The sequence below is a fragment of the Neoarius graeffei genome, chromosome 2 (assembly GCF_027579695.1).
Source record: "Neoarius graeffei isolate fNeoGra1 chromosome 2, fNeoGra1.pri, whole genome shotgun sequence".
Classification (NCBI taxonomy): domain Eukaryota; kingdom Metazoa; phylum Chordata; class Actinopteri; order Siluriformes; family Ariidae; genus Neoarius; species Neoarius graeffei.
In genome coordinates, this window is record NC_083570.1 from 948,452 (window position 1) to 971,500 (window position 23,049).

At 43.1% G+C, this 23,049-nt stretch overlaps 2 protein-coding genes across 8 annotated transcripts in view; both read right to left on the minus strand.

Moving 5' to 3' along the window:
- Positions 1 to 212: 212 nt before the first annotated feature.
- On the minus strand, positions 213 to 10,022 carry LOC132876735 (probable G-protein coupled receptor 139). 3 transcript variants are annotated; one of them, XM_060913539.1, is made up of 5 exons: positions 7,189 to 10,022; positions 7,028 to 7,071; positions 6,618 to 6,705; positions 1,370 to 1,758; positions 213 to 1,117 (listed from the first exon to the last, which is right to left on the minus strand). In XM_060913539.1, exons 3-5 carry the CDS (start codon positions 6,691 to 6,693, stop codon positions 443 to 445), a joined length of 1,140 nt encoding a protein of 379 aa, XP_060769522.1. In that variant the 5' UTR covers positions 6,694 to 6,705; positions 7,028 to 7,071; positions 7,189 to 10,022; the 3' UTR covers positions 213 to 442. The 3 variants fall into 3 exon arrangements, with proteins under 3 accessions (XP_060769522.1, XP_060769523.1, XP_060769521.1); XM_060913540.1 differs by lacking the exon at positions 7,028 to 7,071; XM_060913538.1 differs by lacking the exons at positions 7,028 to 7,071; positions 7,189 to 10,022 and having other exon boundaries at positions 6,618 to 6,825.
- A 290-nt stretch (positions 10,023 to 10,312) lies between these two features.
- LOC132876653 (tyrosine-protein kinase Fyn-like) overlaps positions 10,313 to 23,049 on the minus strand; it is a 40,815-nt gene continuing 28,078 nt past the window's right edge. For 3 of the 5 annotated variants that reach the window (XM_060913530.1, XM_060913533.1, XM_060913532.1), the window contains exons 7-12: positions 18,199 to 18,363; positions 14,706 to 14,885; positions 14,536 to 14,612; positions 14,130 to 14,283; positions 12,364 to 12,495; positions 10,313 to 11,870 (exon numbers count right to left, since the gene is read on the minus strand). In XM_060913530.1, coding sequence (XP_060769513.1) covers positions 11,662 to 11,870; positions 12,364 to 12,495; positions 14,130 to 14,283; positions 14,536 to 14,612; positions 14,706 to 14,885; positions 18,199 to 18,363 — 917 coding nt within the window. In that variant the 3' untranslated portion in view covers positions 10,313 to 11,661. Of the gene's footprint in view, positions 11,871 to 12,363; positions 12,496 to 14,129; positions 14,284 to 14,535; positions 14,613 to 14,705; positions 14,886 to 17,781; positions 17,938 to 18,198; positions 18,364 to 23,049 lie in introns of all 5 variants that reach the window. The other 2 variants (XM_060913534.1, XM_060913535.1) reach the window with 2 other exon arrangements.

The window sequence follows — 23,049 nt, forward strand, 5'->3', positions numbered from 1 at the left end:
GGCAGTGTGAAATTCTCCAATATTTTTTTCATGATTTAATCTGTAACAATTATAAGTGTAAAGTTTATTTTAACACCCACACACACACAAAATTCTCCAAGAACACAGCAACCAAGATTGGATTAAGACACACTCTGGAGCCCTATTCCATGCCACACCCAGCCCCCTGACACGCCCCCGCGCCCGGCCCACCCCCTTACATGCCACACTGAATTTTCCTAAAATGGGGAGATTTTCCTGAACTGAACACAAAAAAACATGCACAAAACACACCAACTGCAAAGAAACACACACCTCCTGCACACTCGGCTTTTTGTTTTTGATAACGATCATAATTTATTGAACAATTTCAGAAGGCATGGAGGTGTGAGTTAATTTTGTTTTATTTCCCGTTCTGTGAGAGCCAGTGTGTATAAAATCACACAATGCTGTCAGAACTGTCTCAGGATCCAGAACGTGTGGAACCGTCTGAGTTCCTGCTGCTCGGCGCCGTCGGACTCTCCAAGTGTCTGAGTTTGGTGAGAACGATGGAGACGGGTTCTTGTCCTGCTGCTTCTCTGCGCTTGGCCACAGAGAAGACCTTCATGGTGGTTTGAGTGAAGTAGGAGCCGAGTTCTCGGGGTCGGACTCGGCACCTGAATGTGTTGACGATCTCACGCCGGAACCTACGGCTCGCCACGCAGTACAGCAGAAAGTTGGTGGCGGAGTTGAGGTTGTGCAGCATGTTGGCCACGTCGCTGATGACATTGACGGCAATGGTGTAGTCGTCTCGGTCGAAGTCTTTGTCATTGTGTACGGTGCGCAGGATACAGTAGGTGACGAAGCGCGGCAAGCTGAGGACCACGAACGCCACCGAGACGAACCCGAGCAGCAGCAGCGTCCTGCGGGCAGAACCTCGTCTCTGAAAGGCCCGGATTGTCTGGCGTTCTTCTTTAGTGAAGAGACGACTGGAGCCGAGCAGCTGGTACGCAATCAGAGAGTTAAAGATAATGATGAGCAGGATGGGAACTCCACTGGACAGGAAGGATGTGACCCAAACTACTACAGTGGAGTAGATCGCATCTCGATAAAGACAGCGCGGAACCGTAACAGTCTGTCCATTCAGAGTTTGGTTCACCTGGAACACACAGCACTTTACACTCAGTTGTTATCAAAACAACCACAGAAAGCACTATTCAATAAACCACACTCACTTATTAAATGTTATTCTTTACATTTTTATCTATTTTTACGTAAATAAAATAAAGGGTAAATAAAATGTTTGGTGTAAATAAAACAAATAAAGTGGAAATGAAGCATAAACAGTGTAAATAAAATATAAATGAAATGTAACGGTTTAAATAAAGTGTAAAGTGTGTTTTTTCTGCACCTGCACCACGGCGTTGATCCAGCTGAGGGGAACGGAGGCCAGGTGTGAGAGCAGGATGATGGTGGTGCAGGTGAGGAGGGCGTGTCTGACCTGCAGGTGGCGCTGTCGGCCCACCATCACTCTCAACACCAGGTAGCGCTCAATGGTGAAGGCCACGACGAGCCAGGCCGAGGAGTAGAACATTCCGTACTGCAAGAAGCTTATGATGCCGCACCACGGGTGAGTGTGCCAGAACGGCTGCGGCTGCAGGAACACCAGGCTCAGGTCGAGCATCGTCACCCACACCAGGTACCACGTGTCCACCACCGCCAAGCAGCTCAGGTATACGCGTGCCGAGTCCGACATGCCACACACACGGCAACACAGCATGTAGAAGGTGAAGATGTTTGCTGGGGGGGAGAGAGGGGGGTGAAGAAGAACAGAGAGGGAGAGGAATGTGGAACTGTACTGAGGAACCCACTACTGTTCTCATGTACAGTTATTTCCTAAAGTTCCATTTAATCATTTAAAACAAATTTCTAAAACATCAGAAAAATAAAATGGGAATGAAACCATCATCTACACTCATCCTAAAGATGACTTGAAATGATCATGAATGTGATGAGATGTGGTGAGCTGTGAGGAGATGTGATGTGGTGAGATGTGATGAGATATGGTGAGCTGAGATGAGATGTGGTGAGATGAGATGTGATGTGGTGTGATGTGATGAGATGAGACGTGGTGAGATGAGATGTGATGTGGTGTGATGTGATGAGATGAGATGTGATGAGATGAGACGTGGTGAGATGAGATGTGGTGAGCTGTGATGTGGTGTGATGTGATGAGATGAGACGTGGTGAGATGAGATGTGATGTGGTGAGCTGTGATGAGATGAGATGTGGTGAGCTGTGATGAGATGTGATGTGGTGTGGTGAGATGTGATGGGATGTGGTGTGGTGAGATGTGATGTGGTGAGATGTGATGAGATGTGATGTGATATGTGGTGAGATGTGAAGTGGTGAGATGTGATGAGATGTGGTGTGGTGAGATGTGATGTGATGTGGTGAGATGTGATGAGATGTGATGTGGTGTGATATGATGTGATGAGATGTGATGTGATATGTGGTGAGATGTGATGTGGTGAGATGTGGTGTGGTGTGATGTGGTGAGATGTGATGAGATGTGGTGTGGTTAGATGTGATGTGGTGAGATGTGATGTGATGTGGTGAGATGTGATGAGATGTGGTGTGATGTGGTAAGATGGGATGTGGTGTGATGTGGTAAGATGGGATGTGGTAAGATGTGATGAGATGTGATGTGGTGAGATGTGATGGGATGTGGTGTGGTGAGATGTGATGTGATGTGGTGAGATGTGGTGAGACGTGATGAGATGTGGTGAGATGTGATGTGGTGAGATGTGATGTGATGAGATGTGGTGAGATGTGATGTGATCTGATGTGATGAGATGTGGTGTGATGTGATGTGGTAAGATGTGATGTGGTGAGATGGGATGTGGTGAGATGTGATGGGATGTGGTGTGATGTGGTAAGATGTGATGTGGTGAGATGTGATGTGGTAAGATGTGATGAGATGTGGTGTGGTGATATGTGATGAGATGAGATGTGATGTGGTGTGGTGAGATGTGATCTGATGTGATGTGGTGAGATGTGATGTGGTGAGATGTGATGTTATCTGATGTGATGAGATGTGTTGTGATGAGATGTGGTGAGATGTGATGAGATGTGGTGAGATGTGATGTGATATGTGGTGAGATGTGATGTGATCTGATGTGATGAGATGTGTTGTGCTGAGATGTGGTGAGATGTGATGAGATGTGATGTGGTGTGGTGAGATGTGATCTGATGTGATGTGGTGAGATGTGATGTGATGAGATGTGATGTGATCTGATGTGATGAGATGTGTTGTGCTATGTGATGTGGTGAGATGTGATGAGATGTGGTGAGATGTGATGTGGTGAGATGTGGTGAGATGTGATGTGGTGAGATGTGATGAGATGTGGTGTGATGTGATGAGATGTGGTGAGATGAGATGTGATCTGATGTGATGTGGTGAGATGTGATGTGGTGAGATGTGGTGAGATGTGATGTGATCTGATGTGATATGTGTTGTGCTGAGATGTGATGTGGTGAGATGTGATGAGATGTGGTGAGATGTGATGTGGTGAGATGTGATGAGATGTGGTGTGATGTGATGAGATGTGGTGAGATGAGATGTGATCTGATGTGATGTGGTGAGATGTGATGTGGTGAGATGTGGTGAGATGTGATGTGATCTGATGTGATGAGATGTGTTGTGCTGAGATGTGATGTGGTGAGACGTGATGAGATGTGGTGAGATGTGATGTGGTGAGATGTGATGTGATGAGATGTGGTGAGATGTGATGTGATCTGATGTGATGTGGTGAGATGTGATGTGGTGAGATGTGATGTGATGTGGTGAGATGTGATGGGATGTGATGTGGTGTGATGTGGTAAGATGTGATGTGGTGAGATGTGGTGAGATGTGATGTGGTAAGATGTGATGAGATGTGGTGTGGTGAGATGTGATGAGATGAGATGTGATGTGGTGTGATGTGATGTGGTGAGATGTGATGTGGTGAGATGTGATGTTATCTGATGTGATGAGATGTGTTGTGCTGAGATGTGCTGAGATGTGGTGAGATGTGATGCGGTGAGATGTGATCTGATGTGATGAGATGTGTTGTGCTGAGATGTGGTGAGATGTGATGAGATGTGATGTGGTGTGGTGAGATGTGATCTGATGTGATGTGGTGAGATGTGATGTGGTGAGATGTGGTGAGATGTGATGTGATCTGATGTGTTGTGCTGAGATGTGATGTGGTGAGATGTGATGAGATGTGGTGTGATGTGATGAGATATGGTGAGATGAGATGTGATCTGATGTGATGTGGTGAGATGTGATGTGGTGAGATGTGGTGAGATGTGATGTGATGTGATGTGATCTGATGTGATGAGATGTGTTGTGCTGAGATGTGATGTGGTGAGATGTGATGAGATGTGGTGAGATATGATGTGGTGAGATGTGATGTGATGAGATGTGGTGAGATGTGATGTGATCTGATGTGATGAGATGTGGTGTGATGTGATGTGGTAAGATGTGATGTGGTGAGATGTGATGTGGTGAGATGTGGTGAGATGTGATGTGGTGAGATGTGATGAGATGTGGTGTGGTGAGATGTGATGGGATGTGATGTGATGTGGTAAGATGTGATGAGATGTGGTGTGGTGAGATGTGATGAGATGAGATGTGATGTGGTGTGATGTGATGTGGTGAGATGTGATGTGGTGAGATGATGTTATCTGATGTGATGAGATGTGTTGTGCTGAGATGTGCTGAGATGTGGTGAGATGTGATGCGGTGAGATGTGATGTGATGAGATGTGGTGAGATGTGATGTGATCTGATGTGATGAGATGTGTTGTGCTGAGATGTGGTGAGATGTGATGAGATGTGATGTGGTGTGGTGAGATGTGATCTGATGTGATGTGGTGAGATGTGATGTGGTGAGATGTGATGTGGTGAGATGTGGTGAGATGTGATGTGATCTGATGTGATGAGATGTGATGTGCTATGTGATGTGGTGAGATGTGATGAGATGTGGTGAGATGTGATGTGGTGAGATGTGGTGAGATGTGGTGTGATCTGATGTGATAAGATGTGTTGTGCTGAGATGTGATGTGGTGAGATGTGATGAGATGTGGTGTGATGTGATGAGATGTGGTGTGATCTGATGTGATAAGATGTGTTGTGCTGAGATGTGATGTGGTGAGATGTGATGAGATGTGGTGTGATGTGATGAGATGTGGTGAGATGAGATGTGATCTGATGTGATGTGGTGAGATGTGATGTGGTGAGATGTGTTGTGCTGAGATGTGATGTGGTGAGATGTGATGAGATGTGGTGAGATGTGATGTGGTGAGATGTGATGTGATGTGATGTGATCTGATGTGATGTGATGTGGTGAGATGTGGTGAGATGTGATGTGGTGAGATGTGGTGAGATGTGATGTGGTGAGATGTGATGGGATGTGGTGTGGTGAGATGTGATGGGATGTGGTGTGATGTGGTAAGATGTGATGTGGTGAGATGTGGTGAGATGTGATGGGATGTGGTGTGGTGAGATGTGATGGGATGTGGTGTGGTGAGATGTGATGGGATGTGGTGTGGTAAGATGTGATGTGGTGAGATGTGGTGAGATGTGATGTGGTAAGATGTGATGAGATGTGGTGTGGTGAGATGTGATGAGATGTGGTGTGGTGTGATCTGATGTGATGTGGTGAGATGTGATGTGGTGAGATGTGATGTTATCTGATGTGATGAGATGTGTTGTGCTGAGATGTGCTGAGATGTGGTGAGATGTGATGCGGTGAGATGTGATGTGATGAGATGTGATGTGATCTGATGTGATGAGATGTGTTGTGCTGAGATGTGGTGAGATGTGATGAGATGTGATGTGGTGTGGTGAGATGTGATCTGATGTGATGTGGTGAGATGTGATGTGGTGAGATGTGATGTGGTGAGATGTGTTGTGGTGAGATGTGTTGTGCTGAGATGTGATGTGGTGAGATGTGGTGAGATGTGATGTGATCTGATGTGATGAGATGTGTTGTGGTGAGATGTGATGAGATGTGGTGTGATGTGATGAGATGTGGTGAGATGAGATGTGGTGTGATGTGATGTGGTGTGATGTGATATCAGGCCACTGAAATGAAAGAAAACCACACTGAAATTGTAAGCCTGCTCTGAGAACTGTCATGCCATGTCCAGGGTTTTTTTATGCCCCATTGTTAGGATTCTAGAACCCCACAGAAGATTACAGATCCCCATTGAAGGTTCTGTAAAAGTAATTCACTTTTAGAAACCTTTTAGGAACTTTCTGTAAAACCCCAACAAGGATTCTAGAACCCAAAGAAAGATTCTAGAACCACGTTAAAATTCAAAGAACCGCTCAAAGGACTCTGGTACCACAATCAGGGTTTTAAAACCTGCTTTTCAGATTGTAGAACCCAATTGAGGCTCCTAGAACCCCACTGAAGACTCTAGATCAGCTCTGAGGACTGTGACGCCACACTCAGCACCTTTGGAACGCGTACTGAGGATTATAAAGATTCTCAAAAGCACAATGAGGATTCTGGAACAGCACTGAGTGTGTTCCTGTGGTTCCGTTAACCTCCAGAACGTTCTGTGTGGTTCTATAACTGGATGTATTTTGAAAAATTACTCACATACCTGGAATACCCAGAATACACAGTAGTGGGTAGTACACCTTCTGAATGGTGATGAAAACACTCGCTCCATCCATCATACAGCACTAATGCTGCAATAAAGTCATTACACACACACACACACACACACACACACACACACACACACACACACACACACAGGATGTCATTCTAAAACTATTAAAATATAAATCGAGTTTGATTATTACTCAAAGCGGATAGAAAAAAGTCAGGATTTTAACTCTTTTTTTTTGTCATGTTTGACTAACTGTTAAAAACTCTTTTATTCATTAATTCGTAAGATTTTCGGAACTGCTTTAGATTTAATTTCCAATTTCAATCAAAACAACAACAAAAATCCATTATAGTTGAGGAATTAAAACTTCTGCTATATAAAATAGGATTAAAGAGAACCTTGGCACGTTGTAATGATACAGAACACATCCACTAACTTTAACCTACAAAACACACACACACACACACACACACACACACACACACTGCATTCATAATGATGATTAACAAATGTAAAAAATGTACACTTTTTATGTGAAGTAAAAGGTGTGTGTACTCACTGCGATCCTGTTGACTGTGTGCAGGTGGACGGACTCACCTGAGCGTACACACAGACAGAAGGAGCAGATGGGTAGATACATAAACATGCAGTACATTAGCTGAAGAGACAGGAAGTGGTGCTGGTTGCTATTGATTTGTGGAAATGGTTTTATTGAATATTGATTTGCTGAAAGTTTCCTCACTGACTGGTGAAATATTCCGTGTATTCTGTGCACCATGCGAAACACGCGGCTCTCAGCGTCTATTACTTATTAGCTACATTAGCCTCACGGCGTATTTTTACGCTTCACACAATTAAAAATGACGTTTATATAATTAATAATGAGAGTCAACTTCTTTTAGCATTTTTACTGAGTCATTTAACTTCATTCAGGTAAAAGATTCATTCTGATTCATTCACTGAATTGATGATTCTTTCATTGATTCCTCGACTGATTTTTCCCCCCCAGATCAGTCATCTGGATTTGTTTGGTAATTCACTGATTCCTTCATTGATCCATTCTGTCCTCACAGTACAACATGTGTAATTGGTTCAAACAGCAAACAGCTGGAGTGATAAAAACATTGTGATTATTTTACAATTAATTTTAGCTACATTATTACTTTATTACACCAGTAGACAGCGCTTTAGAACATAAAAGACAGAATCGCAGTTGTGAATTGACTCGACGTGGCTGGAGTTAAAAAAGCTTTTCTTTCTTTCTCTTTTTTTTTAAAGCAAAGCCCTAAAAAACATACCTGCAAACTCCTCACCTTTCGGCGAAATTCGTCGATCAGCTGGTGCGCAACCCACTGCTGGTTGCCAGTCCTCGCTTACGAATATTCCACAGATTCAGACCGCAAAGTCACCTTTTAATAGAGAGATCTGGCAACATCAGCTCGCGACTGGATCTGAACATACCAATGGAACAGTTTCCAGCACGCTCAGGAGTGAATAACCATGGGCGGATCTACCAGGGTGGCAAATGCCACCCTAAAAGAAAGCCTTGCCACCCCAGTTGGCAGCGACGAATTCAAAGAAAAATTACGGCCAATTTGACATTTACGTGCGCGAATTTCCAATGTCCGACTGCGGCGAATGCAGCATGAGATAACGCCAGAGATTGGTTGTTTTGAAAAATTGAGAGGCGTGAAGCGAGGGAGCCAGGAGTCGCGAGGAAAGGAGACACGGGAGGACAGAGGTAAAAGCTGATTAACTATCTATCAAGAAATGAAATTATAATGAATGAACAGTGCTAGCATAGTTGCGATGCTGATTTTGAGAGGATAAAAATCAGGTTGGAGAACATTATTTAGCTAACTATACATGTAAGGCCAAAAAAAAAAAAAAAAAGTGTTTTTCCGGTAACCCGACCGATCGAGAATTTCCGCATCGAAATTGCCGACCGTAAAGTTTTTATTACAAATTTCCCTCGATATTTTAGTGTAAGCAGCGTTAGTTTGTCATAATTTTTTGTTTCAACGCATTCAAGTTGTGAAAGAAACGATAAAAAGTAAAATGTTTTGCCACTTCTATCAGCCCTCCTGCATAAACATGGAAGCGCACTTGTATACTGAAGGAGGAAGGGAAAACTGAGCCGAGCCGCCATTTTGAATCCTCATTCAAGGCTGTAATGCAAATTGCTTCCTCTTCAATAAAGTGCACTTCCATGGCAGGGAAAAACACTACGTTTTGCCGCCTATGTCGTCCCCTATTTATACAAATAGGAGTCATTCAGGATTCAGCCATGTTTTTGCTCGACCCAAGTTCTACAGTAGGCTAGGCGAGGCCGTCTGCTTTTAATGGAAGTAGCCTAGCCTAGGACGTTAAACCATACTTTCACGTTATTACATGAAAATATCATGAAATAACGTGATGTTATGTTAAATGATAAATATATTGTAAAAACGTGATAACTTTGTTAAAATCAATACTACGTTAAAACATTAGCTGAAATTTTAGTTCTAACAGCCACAGAAAACAGCACAGCGGGGTCACAGGGAGTCTCTTGACTCTGAAAAAAAGGGTGTTTTTCTTTCTATGTTAGACTTGCTGGGTAATCATAACCCCATCATTAAAAAAAGACTTGAACAATAAGCTAAAAATGCAAAATACACAAGTAAAACAATGCAGAATGAAATACTTGAGTGCTTGGCTGCAATGGTCAAAGAGGAAATCATCCAGGAAGTTAAAACGAGCAAGCAGTTTTCAGTTATCGTTGATGAAACTAAAGATGTTCAGAAAAAAGAGCAAATGTCATTTGTTCTGAGATATTTTTACAACGGTGTGGTTCAGGAAAGCTTTCTGGAGTTTGAAGTGGCAGAACACCTGGATGCCACCGCCTTAAGTGACAAGATTATATGCTTCCTTGAGAAACATGGGCTGGAGTACAAGAAAAACCTTGTGGGACAGGGCTACGATGGCGCAGCAGTGAAGCGTGGGGCACATGCAGGGGCACATGCACATGTTACCGGTAGTTTGTCACCTTTTTCAACCCTCATGAGTTTGCAGGTATGAAAAAAGCCAGCAAGCATCCGCATGTCCCTGTGCTTCATTAAGAAATATCTCAATTGTACAAAAAAAATGGCTCATGTACGTGAGTCAGCTCTTACCTTCAAAGAGTCGACTCAAAGATCCAATTCTTTCACTAAATATCATCAGCAAGTGAACAAAAAGATTGAATCAGTGCAACACACTGTGTAGTATAATAATAATAATAATAATAATAATAATAATAATAATAATAAACGGTGGCACGGTGGTGTAGTGGTTAGCGCTGTCGCCTCACAGCAAGAAGGTCCGGGTTCGAGCCCCGTGGCCAGCGAGGGCCTTTCTGTGTGGAGTTTGCATGTTCTCCCCGTGTCCACGTGGGTTTCCTCCGGGTGCTCCGGTTTCCCCCACAGTCCAAAGACATGCAGGTTAGGTTAACTGGTGACTCTAAATTGAGCGTAGGTGTGAATGTGAGTGTGAATGGTTGTCTGTGTCTATGTGTCAGCCCTGTGATGACCTGGCGACTTGTCCAGGGTGAACCCCGCCTTTCGCCCGTAGTCAGCTGGGATAGGATCCAGCTCGCCTGCGACCCTGTAGAACAGGATAAAGCGGCTACAGATAATGAGATGAGATGAGATAATAATAAACAGGTGTAAAAGAGTGTAAAATATTTTTTATTTAAAAACTGATTTTAAAAAAGGACATGCAACAACCTGGAATATAAAAACACATTAGATTGAAATGAGGCCTGCGTTTAACGTCCCCTTGTTCACTTTCCTTAAATCGAGTCCCCTTGACCATCTAGTGAGCTTTGCTGCAGACAAGTTCCTCAGAATGAACTGCTGTCCAGCTGTTTATAACGTAAACACAAGTAGTAATATTTCAGAAGTGGATGATTTGATTGTTGAGATTGGGATTGTTAGAGGAAGTCGACGAGGGTTAGATATAAAACGGCACTGTCGCACCCCTGCGGCGCTCCTCCGTCCAAACCATTCATCATTAAATCTGTCCCTGGTTACATTACAAACATTAAAGCCACGAAAAAGAGAGTGCAAAAGTAAATAAAAAGCAGTGAAGAGTGAAAATGTAAGACTTTCTGAGCGAGTCGTCCAAAATCGTTTCACAGGATCTGATCACTCGTTCTGATCACATGATCATTAACATCGTTAACACCTGAGACGAGGAAGTAAAATAACTCTAAATACTCTCAAAACACTAAGAAAAGGCATCTCCTCTGTTTAAAATGAAAAGTACTCTCATACATTTGGCTAAAAATTCAACATATATTATTTTAAAGTTATATTTTGTTGTTAGCATGAACATAAAATTCAGTCCAGAACACGAACAATGAACAAAGGCCAAAACAACAAAGGCAGCATTGCATAATGGGTCTTTGGGCATTAATTAAAAACATTCTACAAAAATAAATTCCAAAAATAAACCTGGCAGCATTTGTAAAAGTGCTGCATGAGATTTAGCTTTTGTTTCCGCTGTGCATTTGATCTTGCGTCATATTCACCGCTGTGTTAAATCTATAACACACAAATTAAAACTGATAAAGGCACAGTTACCCACAATCCCCCTGTCTTCTCCGTGTGTATCCGAATACATATTACCCACAATTCAGCTCACTAACGCCCCATCAGATCTGCGTCTGGATTCTGAACATATTGTTTAAAACACAGTTCAGAAGTTAAACCGTGTAAATAATCTCCAGACCAGAAGAGGGCACTAGAGTATGTGCTCAAAAACCACTATAACCACATTATTACCCACAATTCTGTTTACTAACCGCTACAAGGTTAAAAAGCATCCTAAATTACCCACAATTCCCGTCGCTAACCCCGCCCTCTCCCCCTACAGCACCTCCTTCAAATCTGCGTCTGGATTGAAAGCTTCATTATGGAGCTTCTTCTTCTCTGGTGGAGATAAACGCAGGTTTAAAGGAGTTGATGGAGGCTGTGATTCTGCCTCCAGGCCGCCGGGGGCGCTGTGGGAGGGATCATAAGTTGTCTCCGGGTTGGTACTGCGGCTCGGTGGCGGTGAAGTAATCTTCGAGGAACGCCTGCAGGTACTCAAAGGTGTGACGTTCCTCTGGGTTCTGCTTCCAGCACTGCTGCATGAGCTCATAAAGAGACGTGGGACAGTCCTGAGGACACTGCATACGGTACCCACGTTCCACCTGCTCCAACACCTCCCTGTTGTTCATCCCTACACACACAGAAACATGAATGCTACACTCACTGTATTTTAGCAAATTGTCATATGATTGTTTTTGTGGCTAAATCGTACAGAATTCTTTTTATTCACTGTCTGTCAGTCTAAAGGTTCTATGGAGAACCAAACCACAGAGTGTCTCCCTGTCAGAAAGGATCCCAAGAAGACACTACAAACCCTTAAAGAACACTTCTTCTAAGTGTGTAGTCATGACTTTCTTCTTAATATGTACACAGAACCTAGAACCTGGTCAGGGTTGCAAGTAGAACTCTTTTAGGATGCTAAAGAGAACCAGTGAAGAACCCTTCTTTCTTAAGAAAGTACGCATTAACTAGGAACGTGTACAGTATCATGATATTATTTTATTAAGACACAGAACCTGACAGGAGTTTAAACATTAGCTCTTGGTTCTTGGTGCGCTCCAGGAAAAAGATTTCATCAAGTGTTCTTTCAGTTCTTCGGACAGTTAAGGGTTCTTTGGTGTTACCTGGATACGGTACTCGTCCTTTTGTCACCAGTTCTGTAAGCAGGATGCCGAAGGACCAGACGTCTGATTTAATGGTGAACTTTCCGTAAAGTGCTGCCTCCGGAGCCGTCCACTTAATGGGGAACTTCGCACCTGAAAGAGAAGGGGAGCGAGGGCAGGGGTGAGGGGCGTGGTGACAGGAGTGGTGAGGGGCGTGGTGAGAGGAGTGGTGAGGGGCGTGGTGAGGGATGGAATGAGGGGCATGGTGAGAGGAGTGGTGAGGGATGGAATGAGGGGCGTGGTGAGAGGATTGGTGAGGGGCGTGGTGAGGGATGGAATGAGGGGCGTGGTGAGAGGATTGGTGAGAGGAGTGGTGAGGGATGGAATGAGGGGCGTGGTGAGAGGATTGGTGAGGGGCGTGGTGAGGGATGGAATGAGGGGCGTGGTGAGAGGATTGGTGAGGGGCGTGGTGAGGGATGGAATGAGGGGCGTGGTGAGGAATGGAATGAGGGGCATGGTGAGAGGATTGGTGAGGGGCGTGGTGAGGGATGGAATGAGGGGCGTGGTGAGAGGAGTAGTGAGGAATGGAATGAGGGGCATGGTGAGAGGATTGGTGAGGGGCGTGGTGAGGGATGGAATGAGGGGCGTGGTGAGAGGAGTGGTGAGGGATGGAATGAGGGGCGTGGTGAGAGGATTGGTGAGGGGCGTGGTGAGGGATGGAATGAGGGGCGTGGTGAGAGGAGTGGTGAGGGATGGAATGAGGGGTGTGGTGAGAGGCAGAATGAGGAGTGGGGTGAGGGGCATGGTGCAGGGGTGTGGTGAGGGGCGGAATGAGGGGTGGGGTAGGGGCAGGGTGAGGGGCGGTAAGTGTGTAGTGAACAGTGAGTAGTGTTAGTGTGTAGTGTATGTTGGTGTGTACTGTGTAGTGTTAGTACACAGATTATAACTCCTCCTCTCTCTCTCTTTTTACCTCCCTACCTCTCTCTCTCTACCTGTCTCCCTCTCTCTTTCTCTACCTGTCTGTCTCTCTCTCTCTCTCACTACCTGTCTCTTTCTCTCTCTCTCTACCTGTCTCTCTCTCTGTATCTCTCTCTCTACCTGTCTGTCTGTCTCTCTCTCACTACCTGTCTCTTTCTCTCTCTCTACATGTCTCTCTCTCTCTGTATCTCTTTCTCTACCTGTCTGTCTGTCTGTCTGTCTCTCTCTCTCACTACCTGTCTCTCTCTCTCTCTACCTGTCTGTCTGTCTCTCTCTCACTACCTGTCTCTTTCTCTCTCTCTACATGTCTCTCTCTGTATCTCTTTCTCTACCTGTCTCTCTCTCTCACTACCTGTCTCTTTCTCTCTACCTGTCTCTCGCTCTGTATCTCTCTCTACCTGTCTGTCTGTCTCTCTCACTACCTGTCTCTTTCTCTCTACCTGTCTCTCTCTCTGTATCTCTTTCTCTACCTGTCTGTCTGTCTCTCTCTCACTACCTGTCTCTTTCTCTCTACCTGTCTCTTTCTCTCTCTCTACCTGTCTCTCTCTCTGTATCTCTCTCTCTCTACCTGTCTGTCTCTCTTGCTACCTGTCTCTCTCTCTATCTCTCTCTACCTGTCTCTCTCACACTCTCTTGCTACCTGTCTCCCTCTCCCTCTCTACCTGTCTCTCCCTCTCTCTCCCTCTCTCTTTCTCGTGCACACGCTCTTTCTCTCTACCTGTTTCTCTCTCTCTCTCTCGCTCTCTACCTGTCTCTCGCTCTCTCTACCTCTCTCTCTCTCTACCTGTCTGTCTCTCAGCATGTCTCACCTTGGCGGGCGGTGTACTCGTTGTCCTCGATGAGTCTGGCGAGGCCGAAGTCTGCGATTTTACACACCAGATTGTCTCCCACTAGGATGTTCGCACTGCGCAGGTCTCTGTGGATGTAGTTCATCCTCTCAATGTAGGCCATTCCTGCTGCTACCTACACACACACACACACACACACACACACACACTTCAAATAATACTTTCAAATAATTGTAATTAAGCAGCAAAATCTATAACAAAGCACTGAAACACCCCAATAACTACAATTTAATTCAATCACAAGAATTACCTAATAATTTCAATAATACATTTAATTAGAATTAGAAACTTATATACAATAAAAGGTAAAAATAAACAAGTAAATAAATAAATCAGTCAATCTCAGGAGTAGTGCATGCTGGGATACCTGAGCTGCCATGTCCACGAGGTTGGGCAACTTCAGAGCACGACCTTCTCCGTCCTTCAGGAACTCCAGCAGACTTCCTGTAAACATTTTGCACACTTTAAACCTGAGCTTCAGCAAACTAAACCATGGTTACACTAGTCTGTGTGGTCACTGTGGATACGACCCCTGACCTTTGCTCATGAATTCGGTGACGATGTAGATGGGCTCCTCGGAGACGACGGCGTAGAGCTGCACCAGTTTATCGTGACGCAGATTTTTCATGATCTGAGCTTCCTCCAGAAACGACTCAGGGGACATGGTACCTGGCTTCAGAGTCTTCACAGCCACCTTGGTGTTACCGTTCCATGTTCCTGACACACACACACACACACACACACACACATTAGGCTACATTTTCTCCAAAGAAGCAAAACTACAAAGAACTGTTTATATTTCATCACCTATCAAACATTAATGTGACATTTTCATTCAGTGATCTTTATGTTTCAAGTGTCAATTCTTTAAGATAAAGACTAATTCATAATTATACCAGATAGAAACCTGAACATAATCGTTTTTAAATTCGCCAGATTTTTAATAAGATTTAAGAGGACAAATGCTAAACTTAACTTCACCACCAGGGGGCGCTGGAGTTTCATCATATAAACATTACAGAGGCTAAAAATTCCTGTTACAATAAATACAAGAGGAGACATGAGGAATTAAACCGTCTTAATGGGGAAATAAAATGCAATGCTTAAATTTACTGATGAAATAGAAACATTTCTTGGTCGTAAACTCACAATTTCAGACCCAGCTGTGGAGCGGAAGAGGAAAGTTTACAGGGACGGAGAACAGGACAGAATTAATGACAGAATCAGGATGGGGTATACAGGAGGGCATGCAAAAATTCCTGTCTCAAGTGTGTTTCCATTCAACTGTGCTGAATTCATTCATTAAAAAAAAAAAACAGAACAGAAAATCTGGGTTAAAGTGATAGTTTCAGTCGCAAGTAAACAGGAAGTGGTCTGTAATGCCCTCATTTATAGAAGGGTCATATGTTAAAAAAAAAAAAAACACTCATACTAACCTGAAAATGCACACAAAAACCGTGAAAAGGTGTAGACTGGTTTATTAAATATCTTGTTTTGTTCATTTTACATGAATTAATGTTCAGTTTGGGATGTCTATACCATAATAAAGGGAGGAGTCAATGCAAATCAGGTTATTTTGTACCTGTAATATGAATTACTGCAGCCGTGAAGCCACTTGAGACGCTAAGACACCGAGTGTGTGTGCAAATTAGTACGAGCAAAGAGCAGGTGTTGAATTTGTCAAGCTCGTATCTGACAGTTGAATACAACATTGTAAAAGTTTAGAGTAGAGTGGGGTAATACCCCCCCGGCCTGTTTTACCCAAAATAACCACCAGATGGCGCAAAGTTACATTTCTATTGTTGCTATGGACTGGCTTGACAACGGGGATATACAAATATCCACTGTGGATCGCATATCAGCAACGCAGCGGAGAGAAATCAAATTTCATGGTAAGTGATATAATTTTCAGATATCAGTAAAACTGTATTTAGATAGCTGCTATTTCGTCAGATATCACAGCTGTGTAAAGTCAGTACTTTAAAAAAAATACATTAGGTATAAAAAGTTGAATCACATTTTGAAAGTAAGACCCTTTTTTGTAAAAGTGTAGTCTGTGGGGTAAAACGCCCCCTTAATGGCGGGGTAAATGGCCCCCAGGGGGCATCGTTTCCTTTTATCATAATTACTGTATTTCATACATTTCTGAATAGCAGATACATAGTTTTTAATAACATCTCGCTTACCTGGTTGAGTAAAGCAAGTAATTTGAACTTAATATTACAAATAATTGAAATTAAAAAAAAAATTGAAATTAAAATGCGAAATATAATAAAATAATGCATCTATTCATTAATTCAGGGATATTTTCTTGTTTCTTTCACATTATAGGCTTAAGTAAACACTTTTGCTATCCAAACAGCTTTTTTTGAGTGAGGGGGCCTATTGCCCCACCTCAGGGGGCCTTTTACCCCACTGGGAGGGTAAAAGGCCCCTTTGGCACAATGTTTGTTTTTGTTAAAAAAAAATTTAAGTATTAACTTTAGGCAAACTTTAGGTGGCATTATTGTTCATGTCACTGTTGTCAAAAACTATGATTAAAACTAAACACACGGTTCATTTCAACTTGGAGAAAAACTGAATTTTCCTTAAGGGGGGCTTTCCCCCCACTCTACTCTATCTAAATGATTCAAAATAATGACATTAATAAGGAATAATATAAGCAAAGTTCATTAAACATTCACATCTCCCTGAAAATGGCGAGCCAGCCAGGAGTCTGTTTATGACTATGTGCATTTACCTGGAGTCTTGGGGGGGGCTAATAGTTAAACAACCACTTAGAAGCTTTTTGGATGGAAACACAGCTTGAGATGACCGAGAGGACAGCTATGTTCATATCATACTCACCACCGCACTCTGGAGCTCTCAACACCATCCAAACGATCCATCAGAAATGTCAACAATGCTTATACTATTATCATTAATAAACAATGTTGTGGAAATTCTTACAAATTTCACAATCCAATCTGTGTACAGAACAAGAACTGCTTTAATTCCATCAGCTCACAAACAGCTCTCCTGTAGCACTGGACGAAACTGTTAGAGATATTTCAAAATGTTCAGTACGTCTACTGTAAACACATTAATAAACGATGAGACTGCTGAAACTGTTCCAGTAGCATGCATACTGTATGTGGACAAACTACTGTAACATGACTACCGTAAATACATGAGCAAATGGACACCACTACCATAACTGCTAGAGCAGCCTAGTGGAGACGTACTGGAGTCGCACGCTTGCCATAAACATTCTAACAAATGGACAACCTGTTCTCAGTTCTAGTACCATAAACTCCCTAATAAATGAACAAACTACAGTAAATGCTGGAGTAGAATGTTTACCGTACATATCTTAGCAAACAGAGTAGCACACCTACTGTAAAGATAATAACATATGTACAATAACATACGAGTCTACCGTAAATGCAGTAATAAATGAGCAAACTCCTGTATTTGATGGAGTGGTAAACCTTCTGTAACAAATGCTCATATCACACTGAGCTGATGGAATACGAACGCACTTTGCTACCCGAATGGATAAGAGTGTTTTACCACATCACTGTTTATCAATGAACCTGCAATTTAAATTCTTTACAAATGTATTTAATCTTACCACACCAGACTTCAGCAAAACATCCTGCTCCAAGTTTGACTTCCAGCTGCAGAGACTTGCGATCGATTTCCCAGGTGTCGTGTGTAAGACCCACCGTTTCTGGTGTGTAGTTCACACACACATCAGTTAAATGATAGCACAGACCATCCGCATGCACTACGGGAGGGGGGAGAAGGGGGGAGATGATGTTAATGACCTTTAATGAGGGGGAACATGCAGGCAGAGAGACGGAAAACACGCCGAGCGAGAGAGCCACGCCCCACGCTCCCTCATCCTACACATGACCGCCGAAAATATACTAACAAACTATTCAGTGATATAATTATCTTTCACTAACAGACTCCACCCTCTCGGGGAGGCGTCTTTCCGTCTCTCTGTGTGACTGGCTGTCAGTAGGCACAGTGGGCGGGGTCATACCCATCCAGACCTCCCCAAACTGGCCGTTGCCCAGTCGCTTTATGAGCTGCAGTGATTCACGTGGGACCTCCCACACGTCTTTGGTTTTCATTGACAGGTCAGTGAGGCGGGGCATCCCCTTGTGACATGGGGCAACCAGTCGGAAACACAGACCTGCCGCACGCTCTGAAGCAGGAAGCGCATCATGAGCTCGCAAACAGACACACACACACACACACACACGCGCGCACGCACACAAACAATAATGTATAGAGTGTAAGAGTGTAGAGTGTAATAGAGTGTAGAGTATAGAGTGTAATAGAGTGTGATAGTGTAATAGAGTTTAATAGCGTTTAATACAGTATATTGTATAGAGTGTAATAGAGTGTAATGTATAGAGTGTAATAGAATGTAATGTACAGAGTGTAATAGAGTGTAATGGAGTGTAATGTATGTGTAATAGAGTGTAATGTATAGAGTCCAATAGAGTATAATGTACAGAGTGTAATACAGTATAATGTATAGAGTGTAATAGAGTGTAATGTATAGAGTGCAATAGAGTGTAATGTATAGAGTGTAATAGAGTTTAATGTATAGAGTGCAATAGAGTATAATGTATAATGTAATAGAGTGTAATGTATAGTGTATTAGAGTATAATGTATAGAGTGTAATAGAATGTAATGTATAGAGTGTAATAGAGTATAATGTATATAGTGTAATAGAGTATAATGTATAGAGTGCAATAGAGTGTAATGTATAATGTAATAGAGTGTAATGTATAGTGTATTAGAGTATAATGTATAGAGTGTAATAGAGTGTAATGCATAGCGTGTAATAGAGTGTAATGTATAGAGTGTAATAGAGTGTAATGTATAGAGTGTAATAGAGTATAATGTATAGAGTGTAATAGAGTTTAATGTATAGAGTGCAATAGAGTATAATGTAATAGTGTAATGTATAGTGCATTAGAGTATAATGTATAGAGTGTAATAGAATGTAATGTATAGAGTGTAATAGAATGTAATGTATAGAGTGTAATGTATAGAGTGTAATAGAGTGTAATGCATAGCGTGTAATAGAGTGTAATGTATAGAGTGTAATAGAGTGTAATGTATAGTGTAATAGAGTATAATGTATATAGTGTAATAGAGTGTAATGTATAGAGTGCAATAGAGTGTAATGTATAGAGTGTAATAGAGTATAATGTATATAGTGTAACAGAGTGTAATGTATAGAGTGCAATAGAGTGTAATGTATAGAGTGTAATGTATAGAGTGTAATAGAGTGTAATGTATAGAGTGTAATAGAGTGTCTTCTTCTTCTTCTTCTTTCGGCTGCTCCCGTTTAGGGGTCACCACAGCGGATCTTTCGTCCCCATTGCTCCCTGTCTTCCGCATCCTTCTCTACCACACCTGCCACTTTCATGTCCTCTCTCACCACATCCATGTATCTCCTCTTTGGCCTTCCTCGTTTTCGTGTGCCTGGCAGCTCCATCCTCAACATTCTCCTTCCCACATGCTCTGCATCTCTTCTCAGGATGTGCCCGTACCATCTCAGTCTCATCTCTCTTAGCTTCATTCCCAAGCTCTCCACATGTGCTGTCCCTCTGATGTGCTCGTTCCTTATCCTGTCCAACCTCCCATTGCAAACCTTAACATCCTCAACTCCGCCACCTCCAACTTTGCCTCCTGTCTCTTCGTTAAGGGTACGGTCTCCAATCCGTACATCACAGCTGCTCTCACTACTGTCTTATACATCATACCTTTCACTTCTGCTGGGACTTTCCGATCACAAATGACTCCTGAAATCCTTCTCCAACTGCTCCACCCTGCCTGCACTCTCTCTCTCACCTCACTATCGCAGCCCCCATTTTCCTGCACAGTTGACCCCAGGTACTTGAATTCACCAACTTTTTCTTTACGTCTACTCCTTGCATCTTCACTACACTCTCATCCCCATTCTCATTGATGCACATGTATTCTGTTTTGCTCCTGCTCACCTTCATTCCTCTTCATTCCAATGCATCCCTCCATCTCTCCAAACCCAACTCAACCTCCTTTCTACTTTCACCACATTTCACAATATTGTCCGCAAACATCATGTTCCATGGTGACTCTCGCCTCACTTCCTCCGTCAAGCTATCCATCACTATGGCAAACAAGAAAGGACTCAAAGCAGATCCTTGATGGAGTCCCACCTTCACCTTCAACCATTCAGTCGTTCCAGCTGCACACCTCACTGCTGTTTCACTGTTCTCATACATGTCTTGCACCACTCTAATATACTTGTCATTCACTCCACACTTTCTCATACAATACCATAACTCATCTCTCGGCACTCTATCGTATGCCTTCTCCAGGTCTACAAACACACAATGTAGCTTTCTCTGGCCTTCCCTGTACTTCTCCATTAACATTCTTAAAGCAAAAATTGCATCCAACGTGCTCTTCCTTGGCATAAACCCGTACTGCTGTTCACAGATTGCCACCTCTCTTCTCAGTCTCACCTCCAATACCCTTTCCCATAGCTTCATGGTGTGGCTCATCAATTTTATCCCTCTGTAATTACTGCAGCTCTGTACATCTCCCTTATTCTTCTATATTGGGACGAGCACACTCTCCATTCATTTGGCATTTTCTCATTCTCTAGGATCTTATTAAACAATCTCGTTAGGAACTCCACAGCTGTCTCACCCAAACATCTCCAAGCCTCAATCGGGATACCATCTGGTCCGACTGCTTTCCCAGTCTTCATTCTTTTCATGGCTGCCCTCACCTCATCCTTACTAACCAACTCTGCTTCCTGATTTGCTGTCTCCAATGAATCTGACCTTTTCTCTCTTGGATTCTCCTCATTTAATAAATCCTCAAAGTACTCTTTCCACCTTCTTAATACTCTCTTTGTTTGTCAGCACATTTCCATCTTTCATCACTCTTACCTGCTGTACATCCCTCGCTTCCCTGTTTCTCTGCCTAGCTAGTCTGTACAGGTCTTTCTCTCCTTCTTTGGTCTCCAGTCTTTCGTACAACTCCTGGTATGCTTCTGCTTTCGCCTTCACTACCGCTCTTTTTGCCTTCTGTCTCGTTTCTCTGTATAACCGCCTGCTTTCCTCGTCTCTCTGATCGTCCCAATTCTTCTTTGCTAGCCTCTTCTCTTTTATAATTTCCTGCACTTCTTTGTTCCACCACCATGTCTCCTTGTCTTCCTTCCTCCTTCCCGATGACCACCCTAGCACCTTCCTTGCTGCCTCTCTTACTAGTACAGCAGTAGTATTCCAATCTTCTGGCAGACTTCCATGACCACTCAATGCTCGTCTCATTTCTTCCCTAAACTCCTTCTGATGTTCAACCTCTTTTAGTTTCCACCATTTAATCTTCAGCTCCACTATTTCACGCTTCCTCTTTTTCACTTTCAAGCTCATCCTGCACACGACCACTCGATGTTGTCTAGCTACACTCTCCCCTGCCATCACTTTACAGTCTCCAATCTCCTTCAGGTTACCCCTTCTGCAGAGTATGTAGTCCACCTGTGTAGCTCTTCCTCCACTCTTAAATGTCACCCTGTGCTGCTCTTTCTTCTCGAAGTATGAATTGACTATTGCCAAATTCATCCTCTTTGAAAAATCAACCATCATTTGTCCTTCCACATTTCTCTCTCTTACACCATATCTGCCCATCACGTCCTCATCTCCTCTGTTTCCCTCGCCAACATCTCATCTCATCTCATCTCATTATCTCTAGCCGCTTTATCCTTCTACAGGGTCACAGGCAAGCTGGAGCCTATCCCAGCTGACTACGGGCGAAAGGCCTCGCCAACATGTCCGTTGAAATCTGCTCCTATCAGCACGCGCTCCTCCCTCGGTATACTTTCTACCACTTCATCCATCTTTTCCCAGAAAGACTCTTTCTCTTCATTCTCACATCCAACCTGTGGGGCGTACACACACACAACATTGATTACCACTCCTTGAATCTCCAACTTCATGCCTATCACTCTATCTGACACCCTCTTCACATCAATCACACTGTTGACCAACTCTCCCCTCAAAACAATACCAACACCATTTCTCTTTCCATCCACTCCATAATAAAACAACTTGCATCCATCTCCAGTGTTCTTGGCCTTGTTTCCTTTCCACCTCGTCTCCTGCACACACAAAATGTTCAACTTCCTTCTTTCCATCGTACCTGCTAACTCTCTCGCTCTGCCAGTCAGTGTTCCCACATTCAGTGTTCCTACCCTCAATTCTAAGCTCCTTCCCTTCCATCTTTCACACTCTCTCCTAACACGCCTCCCCCTCTCTTTCTCCTTCTCCGTTTTGACGCAACAGTAGCATACTTTCCACCGGCACCCTGTTGACCAACAGTACCGGAGGTGGTCGTTGTTAACCCGAGCCCCGACCGATCCGGTATGGTATTTCTCTTTTCAATCTGCATGTTAGATTTGGCACAAATCTAGTATGTGGATTGAAAAGAGAAATACCAGAGTGTAATAGAGTGTAATGTATAGACTGTAATAGAGTGTAATAGAGTGTAATGTATAGAGTGTAATAGAGTGTAATGTATAGAGTGTAATAGAGTGTAATGTATGGACTGTAATAGAGTGTAATAGAGTGTAATGTATAGAGTGTAATAGAGTGTAATGTATAGAGTGTAATAGAATGTAATGTATAGAGTGTAATGTATAGAGTGTAATAGAGTGTAATGTATAGAGTGTAATAGAGTGTAATGTATGGACTGTAATAGAGTGTAATGTATAGAGTGTAATAGAGTGTATAGAGTGTAATGTATGGAGTGTAATAGAGTGTAATAGAGTGTAATGTATGGACTGTAATAGAGTGTAATAGAGTGTAATGTATAGAGTGTAATAGA

What these genes read in the sequence shown, in the direction of transcription:
- LOC132876735 (XM_060913540.1), bottom strand. Translation starts at nt 6,693, where the DNA reads ATGATGGATGGAGCGAGTGTTTTCATCACCATTCAGAAGGTGTACTAC. An exon ending in GTGTATTCTGGGTATTCCAG is followed by an intron (nt 1,759 to 6,617) that starts GTATGTGAGTAA and finishes TCTCCCCCCCAG; the next exon opens with CAAACATCTTCACCTTCTAC. An exon ending in GGATCAACGCCGTGGTGCAG is followed by an intron (nt 1,118 to 1,369) that starts GTGCAGAAAAAA and finishes TGTGTGTTCCAG; the next exon opens with GTGAACCAAACTCTGAATGG.